Source organism: Bidens hawaiensis, unplaced genomic scaffold (genome assembly GCF_021521415.1).
Source record: "Bidens hawaiensis isolate Kalapana, Puna unplaced genomic scaffold, B.hawaiensis_p1.1 tig00030955_1, whole genome shotgun sequence".
Classification (NCBI taxonomy): Eukaryota; Viridiplantae; Streptophyta; class Magnoliopsida; order Asterales; family Asteraceae; genus Bidens; species Bidens hawaiensis.
Genome location: NW_027495189.1, coordinates 1 through 12,704, shown reverse-complemented (window position 1 = coordinate 12,704; position 12,704 = coordinate 1). Strand labels below are relative to the sequence as shown.

At 35.4% G+C, this 12,704-nt stretch overlaps 1 protein-coding gene across 1 annotated transcript; it reads right to left on the bottom strand.

Moving 5' to 3' along the window:
• Window positions 1–215: 215 nt before the first annotated feature.
• Window positions 216–5,781, bottom strand: LOC143581457 (pumilio homolog 2-like). The gene is made up of 9 exons (XM_077064235.1): window positions 4,647–5,781; window positions 2,289–3,517; window positions 2,036–2,177; window positions 1,833–1,940; window positions 1,539–1,751; window positions 1,348–1,458; window positions 1,060–1,254; window positions 800–974; window positions 216–722 (listed from the first exon to the last, which is right to left on the bottom strand). Exons 1-9 carry the CDS (start codon window positions 5,259–5,261, stop codon window positions 685–687), a joined length of 2,826 nt encoding a protein of 941 aa, XP_076920350.1. The 5' UTR covers window positions 5,262–5,781; the 3' UTR covers window positions 216–684.
• Between the last annotated feature and the right edge of the window lie 6,923 nt (window positions 5,782–12,704).

The window sequence follows — 12,704 nt, the reverse complement described above, 5'->3', positions numbered from 1 at the left end:
CGCCGAAAAACTTGGGTATCATAATTCATAACTAGTTTCTAAGAAATTCAGCATATAAGATTAAGAAATATATTGAAGTATTCAAATAAAAAATTTGCATAATCTTAAAAAAATAAAAATAAATAAATAAAAAATTTACATAAATCTTATAAAAAAAAGAATTAAAATATTTGAGCAAACGATATCACAAGTACCTAACCTATGAAATTTTCTAAAACCAAACTTATATCATTTAAGATGCCCACCCAAGTACCCGTCCGAAATGCATCACACCCTACATGCAGCATATCCACCACTTGAAACAAGAAACTGAAGCATAAATTATAAGAAAATTGTTTAAACAGAACAGCATAACATAGCATAACCAACTCAACTCTCTGCCTAAAAACATCAACGACTCTCATGCTCTGCTGATAACTAAGAGCTTCATTTTTGTACAGTCAAGTCACAGAACTACTACCTTCGCCTCCCTCACCTTTCCCTTTACATACCGCCACTAGCCACCCTCAACTTTCTTTCTTATGATAAAAAGTAACTCTACGTATAAACTTTTAACCGCTACAGAATTTACAGTTCTCCAAGTCAAACCAAACTTTATTTGCAACTAGGAAAGATAAAACAGGAAAAAGGGTAGCTCAAACTAGCCTTCCTTCGTTAACTGTACAACGTTCGTTCGTCATCTTCCTATGCAGCATGTGCAGACTGTGCAGCAATTCTCCTTTCTGCACTCAACAAAACACCATCAGCAACTTTATACAATGCTAAATAAAACAAGAGTCATATGCGAATATGTACATACCTCCAGCAGCAACAAGTTTCTCTACACGTGCAACAATATGTTTTCCATAGGTGTATTTCTTAAGCGCATTCAAATGAACCTTAATACGCGACAATATATGTTCACGTTCTTGATCACTACAAGTTTCAAGCACTTTTTGCACCACATAATTTGCAAACTGATCTTTCATCATTGCCTGAATAGAAACGCATACGAAACCAAAATGAGCATCAATTATGATGAAAAAATAATAGCAAAATAAAACAAGATAAAAAAGAAACCTGAAGTGGCTCGTTTTCGTCAGTAGTACCAAGCATCTCGTGAACGAGGAGCTGGCGTTCGCTAGCATCACCAAAAGTCAAGCATTTTTCAACCACGTTTGATGCAAACTTCTGTTGACTCATTTGAACGATCTTCGGGGCCAACTCTTGAATTATTATTGACCGCTCATGTGGCTTGCCATGTTCCAATACATGCTGCTCAACACAAATTTAACAGAAAGATCAGACAACCATCAGTCGAAGAAAAAAGTCAAACAGCAAATTAAGATTCAATCACTGACTACAAACCTGCACAACATAATTTCCATACTGATCTTGTGCTAGCATGCTTACACATGCAAGAATTTCATCCATCACCTTGCTTTGAGTTTTAGGATCCTCGCAATGCTCAAGCACCCTCTGAAAGAATGCCAAGGGTAAATTTGTAATCTTGAAGTCATGTATAATTTGAAAGTTATTTTTGGTAAGTTTTATATTACCTGTATGACACGACAGCCGTATGGATGGGTTGAAAGGACCACAACTTGATCAAAGAAAGTTGTGATAATAAACTGAATATGTTCTTTGGGAACACACTCGATACATTTTTGAATAACATGATTCCCGTTTTGATCGCGTACACAACGCATGATATGCCCATCAAGTTCTTCCACCATCTTATTCTTTTGATCCAAGTCAACAACTTCAATCGCCTAAAATATTATAGAAATTAAAAATCAAGAATCTTGAAACATAAGTTTTACTAATGGATGCTAAATAACCCATATTACTACCTTCTGTATAACTCGACAGCCGTACATTTGAAGACTAAGAGACAAAACATGGCCCAACAGCTTTCCAGCCAACTCTCTTCGCTGAGCTGGCATTCCATGCTCAAAGAACTGGAAACAAATAAAGAATCAATTAAAAACCGTTAGAATTGCAAAAAAGCGTAAACTTTTATTTTGGATAATAAATGTTAAGTTGTTTATAACACCTTCTGAATCACATAATTTCCAAAAACATCAGTCATCAAAGTCAACGCTTGAGGAAAAATCTCCTTAAAAACCATATTTTTGTCTTCTGTTGTAGCGGTTTCTAGTTTCTGTTGGATAAAACGGCTACCATACTGATCCGCGCTGATGACAAAAAAGTAACAACAAATTAGATATTATATATTTAATTATTTAGTAGAAAGACATTGGTTTTAGTAAAAACTAAAAACAGATTAAAACTTTGTATCCACATACCTAAACTCGACAACATGACCATTAATTTCAGAAAGCTCAAAACTTTTGGTCTTATTGCTCTTAAACTCTTCTAGCAAAGAAGATGCAACGTTATTATCTCCACCATCTAAATGCCAATGTCCCATTGCACCACTACCGCCACCTAAACTTCTCATTTGAGGTGAAAATCGAGTGTTGAGTTCACCAAGCCTAATTGGACTACCAGGCCCACCAGGAGAATTAGGAAGTGGACTTGCTAACGGGCTTCCCGAATACAACAGTCCGACTCCAAATGCAGGATTTCCATAATATCCATGGGGGTGAGGACTACCAGATGCATACGGCACACCGCCGTATTGTGACTTTTGTGGCGACAATAAAGTTCCAAGATACGCTTTTTGAAGCAAGTCTTCATATGAATTATTAAGATAGTTGCTCCGGTCAATGGTGGGGTCATTCAGGGCGGCAATTTGAGCGGCATATTCGGTTGACCTCAAGTACTGAAGATACACAGGGTCCATAAAAGATCCCGACATTTGGTTCATGATTCTGCTCATGTTTGGTGAATCCAAACCAAATCTTGATTCCATTCCAGGGTAGCCCATGACAGAAGCCGCAGCGGCGGTTTCAAAAAGTGGCGGCAGATTTAAACTGCCGGCATGTTGACTCGACATCATTTGTGGTGAGTTGATAGAATGCTGCCCGTTTGACCCTTTGTTGATCGAATAAGAACGTGCACCGCCATTATTATGCTGATATTGAGATTGTAAGTTACTTGAAGACCCGTCAAAGTACAAACTGTTTTTATTATTTTTCTGACTCTGCAGAATATTATGTTGGTCATACTGGGTCAGGTTTGACTCGTCCTCCATAACCCCATTTGACAAATTCATACCCGACAGTGCAGTCACCAAATCAGCTGGATCTTTTGGGTGAGAAGTGGATCCGTTAAATAAACCCGGGCTATTGGGATTTCTTCGATCTGACGGGTTGACTCGCCCGTTTCCTATTGGGGTGGGAATCGGGCTCGGGACCCGAGCAATGTGTTGCGGATCAGGGGTTGTGCTTCTTGATAAAGAAGCACCTAAAACAGCAGCATAAGAGTATGATGCCGGTGGGCCCTTCGTGCCATGTGGTTGAACCAGCTCAGCATCGGTGGGGACTAGGGTTTCATCATTGTTTTCAAAAGCAGTACGACTTGCTGGTCGTGAAGGGTGTCCTGAAGGTGGAGTTGAACGGCTCATATCATCCTGCGTAAAAGGTTACATTTTTAGTAATTTTAACCGGATTACAAAATTGTGATACAAAAAACAAGTAACATCTTAACTACTTTTCCTAATTGACTACTCCAATTCAAGAAAGAATCATCAAGAAAACAATAGAACTTAAAGTTTACATCTTTCTACACAAAGAACACCAAATCGCTTGTATAAAATTTTAACAGAATTACCAAATTTAGATACAAAAAAAAAGTACCAGCAGTAGCATGTTAACTACCTTAAGTGTTTTATTAATTAAGTATCCTAATACAAGAAAAAATCATAAAGAAAAATAAAAAAAAACTATAGAACTTAAAGTTTACATCTTGCTACCCAAAACAACACCAAATCATTTTTTTAAAGGCTAATCTTGTTAAAACCAAACAAAAGACCGCTTACAAGAGGCAAGCAGCCTAAACACACAAAGGAACGATAAACAAACTCTAACATACAACTACTCAAATAGGAAAATTCAAAAAGTTGGACCTACACCGTTTCTCCCATTTCTTTGCTTAAACACCAAATCATTTGCATACAATTTTAACAGAATAACAAAGATCAGATACAACAAAAAAAAAGAATCATCTTAACTACCTTAAATGTTTTCTAAATTAGCTACCAAATTCAAGAAGAAATCGTCAACAAAACAAAAGAAATTTAAGTTTACATCCTGCTACCGAAAAGAACACCAAATCTTGTACAAAACTTTTAAGAGAATTAAAAAATTGGGATAGAAAAAATAAGTACCCAAAAGAACACCAAATCATTTGTATTAAATTTTAACATAATTAAAAATTTTGGATACGGGAAAAGAAAAGCATCATCTTAACTACCTTAAACGTTTTCTTAATTAACTATCATAATTCATTAAAGAATCATCAAGAAAACAATGGAGTTTAGTGTTTACAATTTTACATCTTGCCAATCCAAAGAACACCAAATCATTTGTAAAAAACTGTTCACTAATGAACAAGAAAACGTAAACCTTAGCTTTTAAGAAAAAAACAGAACCAATAAGACAGAAATTTATATGTTCTAACTAACTACAATCAAAACTCTAAATATCAAGTAAGCAACCAAAACATCATTTCACGACATAATTATCAGTAATAAAAACTACCTGAAAAATTTCAGCAAGACTCTTCTGTTTGCTACCTAAACCTAAGCCGGGCAAACCATTCAATCCATCACCGCCCCACTCAGCAGAGCCCTTAACTTTCTCAGCCTCCAAGTTCTCATTATCCTGTTTTTTCGAGTTAAAACCAGGTGGCATAGAAAAAAGCGACACGCCACCGCCACTCCCACTCCCACCATCACTCCTATTTGACTTCCTCCTATCTCCAATTCCACCCAAACCCGACCCTCCACCGCCCTGCAACCGCTGCGTAAACCGCCAATCCTCTTTCGACAACAGTGGTGGCGGTAACCTAGGGTTTAGATTCGTGTTCGAATAATAATAAGATATGTAAGCAGGGTCAGCTCTAAGTTCATCTTCAGCTAAACCATTGGTTTGACTTTGACCATGGTTATTGTTAAACAAACCACCAACTGCACTTAACGAACCCTCTACAGTAGGCGGTGCCGAACCACTTCTATACATGTTCAGCTCTTTTTCGCGGTCGTCGGCTTCACGCCGTTGTTCACGGAGCAACAACCCGATCTCCTTTTCCAATTCATCCCCAAATGAACCCTCACCACCACTACCGATCATCGGTCTACCCAATTCAGATAACATCTTTTTAATTATAAAAATATGCAAATTACTCCAAGAAAATGAAAACCAACAACATAAAAAAGAAAACCCAAATGATTACACAAAGAAATTTGACATCTTACACAATAAAAATTCAATCTTTGATCACTCACACAACACAAACTCTAAAAAGTAAAATAAACAAATTAAAACATAGCAAGGGTAAGAATCTTTATCAGCTCCTGAAACTCATCAAGATCGAAACTTTATAAGATAAAGACCAAATTCAAAGATGATCGGACAATAAAAAGAAAAGAAAAAACAAAAAAGAAACAATCTTTAACAACTAATTTCAACTGGTTTCACATTTGATTGCAAAATCAGCAGGTTTTAGCAAAAGGGTTGCCATAAAAACAAGAAATTTGAGCTGAATAATAAGAGATGATGACGATTAAGGCTTGTTAGGTTTACATGTATATAGATAACTAATACAAAGAGATCGATCTGGCGGCGAATTTGTTCTTTGAAAGAACCCTTTTAGGGTTTTGTTTTCAACTACTCACTGAAGTGGTGAGATTATATACAGTAAACTTAGGTTTTATTTTTTTTACTTGTTTGTTTATTATATTTAAAACTATTCTATAAAAGGGTTTTTGATCATATCTTTTGAGAAATGGGTAAGGGACACATGGTATGTTTCTAACTTTGATTCATTAACGTGTTTGGAATGGTTCAAAATAGATTACTATTTTTGCGTTTTTATATATATAATTTTAGTAAAGAATTAATACATTCACACTTATCAACCAATAATATATTCTTTTTACTACTGTTTGAAAGTTGTTTGTTCGTAATAAAATGTGGTTTCCGTGATATTACTGGTAACAAAAGTATTTTTGGATATATAAAAATAAGTCAAAAAATTCATTTTCTAAAAAATAGATTTTAGAGCTCTTACATATAAAAGTATTCGAAAGTTAAATAAAATTCGTATGAACTTAAATTTATGCATGTGATTGATAAATATTTAATGTAAGGAAAAAAAAACAAAAATTTGTGAATGATGCATGTTTAAATTATGTGTTTTTAAGTTAGCAAATAATAAGGAACAAGAACACTACTTCCTTCTAATGAAATTTTCAAACTCCATCAAAATCGTAACGGCTGTTTCTAAATTAGAGTTTTTCAACCTAAAAACATATTCGTACCTTTTGTGATTACAATAATAAATTGGCCGTATTTGTTTTGATGTATGGTTATAAACAAGTGTTTAGTATGTGAACCCACAATTGGAGTGGACAAAACTTTTCTTATGAATGTTCAAATCACCTTTGTAATTTATTTCACATGATATAGGTATCTCTAAAAATCAAATGTTTTAAGACGGCAATTATAAAACAATCTCATGGATTTATTTTCTTTCATAAACGTACTACATAAATTCCTAGATTTTATTTTTCTAATGATCAAATCCATAAATTACCCCACCTAAAGGTACCAAAAGTTTATTTACTTAAAAGCACATATTAAGTTACAATTAACGAACCTAAGAATTTTTGTTGGGAAACACATACACTTCTTCACATGCATTGGGTATTTAAAACTTATTGACCAAAATACTTGCCATCAAACATGTAAACAAAACCACAAAAGTTTTAAACGATACGTCTCTCTCTTTATATATGTTAAAATCGCACCTATGACCAATATTTTGGATTTTCCTATAACCTAACAATACCAAAAATCGGTGTGCGTCGGTTTAATGATTATCGAAAAACTGATAATAGTGGACCGGTTATGATTAATAAGGTTTCCATATCCGTCAAAACCGAACCGTATTGACTATTTGTACTTTCTTTATATTATAGATTATATGTAATTGTTTTAAATGTTATGAAATATACTAAAATATATAAATTTATAATAACAAATTAACCATGGTCAAAATTTCAGTACTCTAACTTTCGGGCTCAAATAAGGCTCAATTATATTGTTTTGACTCTTGAGCTATTTTTAGCTGAACTCAAATTCATTGTTAATTGGCCCATAACTGAGCCGCTATAACTTTCAAAACCGATTAATTGAAACCGTCATGACCGATTGGTTATGGTTATCCATTAAACAACATCTCGGATATAGTTATGGTTTTGAGTCGAAACCAACCCTATGGCGCCCTACTATAATAAAGTATTTGCGTTCTAAAACTATTTGTTCAAGAGTAGGGGGTGACCAACACTGGCGAAGGATAGTTGGGGCCAGGGGTGGCCCCGACCCCCTCCGTTTTTTTGGCAATAGTGTAAATTTACCCGTTTTCGCCCGACATTTTTTATACATTGTGTAAATTTACCCGTTTTCAACCGAAAATTTGATTCCGGCCCCCTCCGTTTACGGTTTTTTTTAATGCGTATTTTTGTCCGGCCCCCTCGACATATTCATCCAAGCTTCGCCACTAGTGACCAATGGTTTGGATTAGGTTATGGAAATCAGATGAACGGGAACAAAGGAACAATATTTGGCTAACACCCAAACTTTATTGATCAAGAAATCTAACTCAAAAACTTGATACAAATTGTCCCATACCCTAAACACGGTATTTATAGCTGACCTAACACGTTATACTATAATCGGGATTCTAATTAATCAATTCCATAATAATTATCTTCCTAACATGTATCAAATAGGAAACTAGATAATAATCCATAAATTGATTAATATTATTTAATCATTAACTTGCGCACCAAGTTAATATCCTAGCCGTCCCACACATCAAGCCACGGACCGACTCGGGAATTCCCAACATAGGTTGGGTTAAGTCGAACGGGTCATGCGTTGAAACGAGTTAGGGTCAGAACGGGTGATGTACGTGTAATGGTATAAAAAAAGTGTTGAGTTTTTCAAAGTCTTTTTTTACACAATGTCTAGTTTTAAATTTATACAAATGATCATTATATTAACAAAATCACACACAAATAGGCCAGTGTACCTATCGTATATGTAGTAAGTATAGGTAAGAACCAAGTATCGATCCACGGACAAACTTGTTTGACTTTTACTACTAAATCGTTGTATTTATTTCAACATGAAATGAATATTATAATACTTTTAGTTTTGATAAGCAAGTTTAAACAATTAAAAGACAATATTTTAGGGTTTTTTATATTTTTTTAGATAGAGATCAATGATTAAAGTGTATCATCTTGGTTCAAATTTCTCTTAACTTTGGTTTAACAATGAATTGGTAAACATGTGATATAAGCTTGCTATCGTGATTAAATTTTGGGAATAACACTTTGTCACCAACTTTCCTCCCACTCAAAAGCAAAATGATAGTATTTGGGTAGTCGTTGATCGATTAACCAAATCGGCTCACTTCATCCCGATCCGTGAGAAGTACTCTGTTGAACAACTCGCTCAAATCTATGTTCGTGAAATTGTATGCCGCCATGGTATTCCATTGACCATCATTTCTGATCGTGATGCTCGTTTCACCTCCCATTTTTGGAAATCGCTTCAAGAAGCTTTGGGCACTCGCCTCGATCTTAGTACCCGCTTATCATCCTCAAACCGATGGCCAATTCGAGCGTACAATCCAAACCCTCGAGGATATGCTTCGATCTTGTGTTCTTGATTTTGGTGGAAATTGGGATTCTCATCTCTCGCTTATTGAATTTTCATACAATAATAGCTATCATTCTAGCATTGATATGGCTCCTTTCCAAGCTCTTTATGGTCGTAAGTGTCGTTCCCCGATTTGTTGGAACGAGATTGGTGAAGCCCAAATCACTGGTCCCGGGATGGTTCAAGACACTACCGATCGTATCGATCAAATCCGCAAAAATCTCCTCGCTGCTAGAAGTCGCCAAAAGAGCTATGCCGACAAACGGCGAAAACCTCTCGAGTTTAATGTTGGCGACTTTGTCCTTCTCAAAGTATCCCCTTGGAAGGGGGTAGTCCGTTTTGGAAGGAAAGGAAAACTAGCACCCCGTTTTGTAGGTCCATTCAAAATCCTCGAAAGGATTGGAAAAGTGGCTTATAAGCTCGATTTACCGCAAGAACTTACCGGTGTTCATCCAACCTTTCATGTCTCAAACCTCAAAAAGTGCTTAGCCGAAGGTAATCTCCATATACCTCTCGACGAAGTGCGTATCGATGAAACATTGCAAATGATCGAAAACCCGTTGAAATATTGGATTGCAATGAGAAACGAACTAAACGTAGCCGCATCCGTTTAGTTAAAGTCCGTTGGGAATCACGGCATGGCGATGAATTTACTTGGGAACGAGAAGACGAGATGAAGGAAAAGTACCCGGGCTTGTTTATTATGGACTCTTCTTAATTTCGGGACGAAATTTCCTAAAGTAGGGAAAACTGTAACATTCTCCATTTTCGATTCTTTTTGTATTTGAATTGTATCAAAACCCGACCCGATTTTTAAACCAAATCTTTCAATAATATAAAATAATGGGTTTTTTTGTTTCATAACCATCTCACATTTTTCGGATTTCGAAAACACCTTTTAATGGTCTTTAAAAAACTTTAAAACGCCTAAAACGCCTCGAAAATGACCCGAAACGATTCGCGAACCAAACTGGACCAACCCCCCCCCCTGGAGGCGCCGTGTCACGCGGCCAAGGAGAGAGGCCTGGTCGCGCGTGGCCTAGCCCCACCAGCTCACTTATTCCGGATTTTTGTTGTTTGTTTGTATTGTGTGACTTGTTTAACCTTTTTAAACACATGAAACTCTTGATATAAAACAAGGTGATGTGTTGTAAAACACACTTACTTTCCTTATCGTTTTATCATATTTTAATTGCTTATTAGTTTAATTATTAAGAGTTTTGGATTGTTTTTGCTTAATTTTACAAATTGGATTGATTACTTGTAGGTTTTGTGTTTTAATGGAAAAAAGAGTAAAGTTTGAAGACTCTAGGGGATTTTTGAGCAACTTTGAAGACTACAACTCAAGGCCCGACCCAAGCCCACAAGTTCAAAGCCTTTCATGCTTATTATAATAATTAATCAAAAGAAAAAAAACCCTAACTCCTGACAGCAAGTCCGATCGGAAATCTCAGCAGGAAGGAAAGAAAGAAAAAAGTGTGTGGCGGCTAGAGGACGGCAGGAAGAAGAGAAAGAACACCAAGGACGGTTATATACAGTAGCTAGGGACTTTAAGCAACCATAAACTCAGCTATATACTTAAGTATAACTCTTTCAAACTTTGTTCTTTTACTCAAGTTTCATAACTAGTTAATTTGATCTTTTACTTTGGATTGTTTTGCAAGTAACTTGAAGATTGACTTGAGTTGGATTGTTATTGAATCTTGAATGAGTTTACTTATGTTTATATTGATGTTTATGATGTTTAACTTGAATGTATGCTGCTTTCCAAAACTAATGTTAGGCTAAAGTAGTTAGTTCTACCTAGGTTAGATGATTATTGTTAGGTTTTAATGAGTAAATTGGATTGTTGATGATCATGACTTGATTTGTTAATGAAAAGTTTGGTTTAACATTGAATTAGGTTGTTTTTATAGGCCCTGTTTTTATTAATTATACTCAATTACCTCTTGCTTTGATTGATTGAATCGGTTTTGGTTAATTTTAGCTTGTTTGAACTCTTTACTTTGTGTTTAGAGATTGTTTGCAGGGTGATCAACCATAGGGTTTAAGTGGGTATAATAATTAGTTAAATCATCGGGTAGGCACCTTCTTAGAGACCGAGAAGTGATAGGAAGTAGGGTCGTCTCATAGCTTTTACTTGTTAGGATTAGGATCGCGCGAGAGCGGGTTCGGTTCTTGTCAGATTTGGGTTTGTGAGCGATTAGTTGACCTAGTTTAAGTTAAACTAAATTGTTCCTCTATCCTTGGTTGCGTAGTATTCGTCTCCATTAGGGTAGTGTGTCGGTGAGACCGAGAGGAGAGTCGACATTAGAGCACTTTAATAATTCGTTACCCGGTTAGTTCTTAAAATCAACTAAGTGTAGGTTAGGGTTTGTTAGTGAGACCGAGAGGTGATCTAGCTTTCTTGAGTGAACCTTAGTTGTGTCATCCTTAGGAACCGGTGTCGTAAGATTCTACAATCCATTAGCTTATTATACCTTTAATAGGATTCTTACCTAGGTAGACATTCTCTCCATTGATAAATCTTATTCTCAAAATTTCGTCTAGTTTTCTTAAGTTAAGTCTTTTAAGTTAGTTAAAGTAAGTTAGCTCAAATAGTTAATAATATAAAAATCATTTAAAAAATATTATTCTTAGGTGAGTCTTGGTTAGGGTTAAGTATTAAGTACGTTTTCTCGTGTCCTTGTGTTCGACACTTGGACTTCCTTAGGTCTATACTATTAGTGATCGGTACGCTTGTCGGTTGTGTGTGGATTCGTTAGGATTTTCGTTTAATAAATTTAAAGCTTAGTTGTGAGTTATTTAAAAAGGGCATTCATTAAACACACATCACAAGGAAATTAACTTTGACCACTACCCTATATATACAAGCTTATCCTCTTCATTTCTTCTTGCTCATTTCATCTTCTTTCTTTTTCAAACAAAGAACACCATCTCAAACCTTCAAGGTTCATAATAATCAAGTAACAACCTTCTTTAATTTTTGTTTTGTTACTTACTAATTGAATCTTGTGGTACAACATATATATAATATGCACCCCTTTTTTCCTTCGGCTTTCATCTTCTCCGGCCATGGTCGGTTGAGGTGATATGCAAGGCTTCATGGAGGACTCATTATAGTCCTTGATTATACTATTTTGCTTTAATGCTTTACTAGTCTTGTTTATATTGTAAATAGTTTAGTTTCTAATTCATGTTTAAAGAGTTCCATGGTATTGGGTATGAAGTCACTCGCCTCAGATTTATCCCAAGATGAGAACCGAATCAAGACCGAACCAAGACCGGACTCTTGTTTGCTAGTTTTGTTTTAAATAGTTTTGTTTACTAGTTTTTGTTTGAAATAGTTAAATAAACATGTTTATGTAAGATTTGAGTATTATAACTTCTAAAATCATTTTTATAGTTCTATGGTTTTTGGGTATGTGGCAACCATCCTTGGTATCATTCCAAGTCAATGACCGAACCAAAACCGAACTAAATCGAGTTCACTTGTTTAAGACACATAAGTGTGTTTTGGCCACCGAAACTCATCTTTTCTTCAAGAATGTATTTTAAACCAATTTTAAGTTATTTTATCAACACACTTGGTGTGTCGGAATCCAACTTGATCTTATATCAAGTTTGGACCGGTGAAACCAAATACTCGCTTAACGGACGTTAAGGTTCTTCACAATAGAACTATATACTTGGTTTAAGTCTTTTTGATTTTATTGAGTTATCTCAAAACATTTTGGAAAGTTGACTTTGAGTTTAGTTAATTATCGAGACCCAAATTGACAAATCCGAACACTCGATTAGAACCTTGTTTTGGTATTTATATAACCAAGGGTCTTGCAATAGTGCATTATAACCCACATAAGTTAA

Excerpts from the sequence above, each read along its gene's own strand:
- LOC143581457 (XM_077064235.1), bottom strand. The coding sequence starts at position 5,261 with ATGTTATCTGAATTGGGTAGACCGATGATCGGTAGTGGTGGTGAGGGT. Across the intron at positions 3,518-4,646 it reads GTCTTGCTGAAATTTTTCAG|GATGATATGAGCCGTTCAAC; the intron begins GTAGTTTTTATT and ends CCTTTTACGCAG. Across the intron at positions 1,752-1,832 it reads GCTGTCGAGTTATACAGAAG|GCGATTGAAGTTGTTGACTT; the intron begins GTAGTAATATGG and ends ATAATATTTTAG.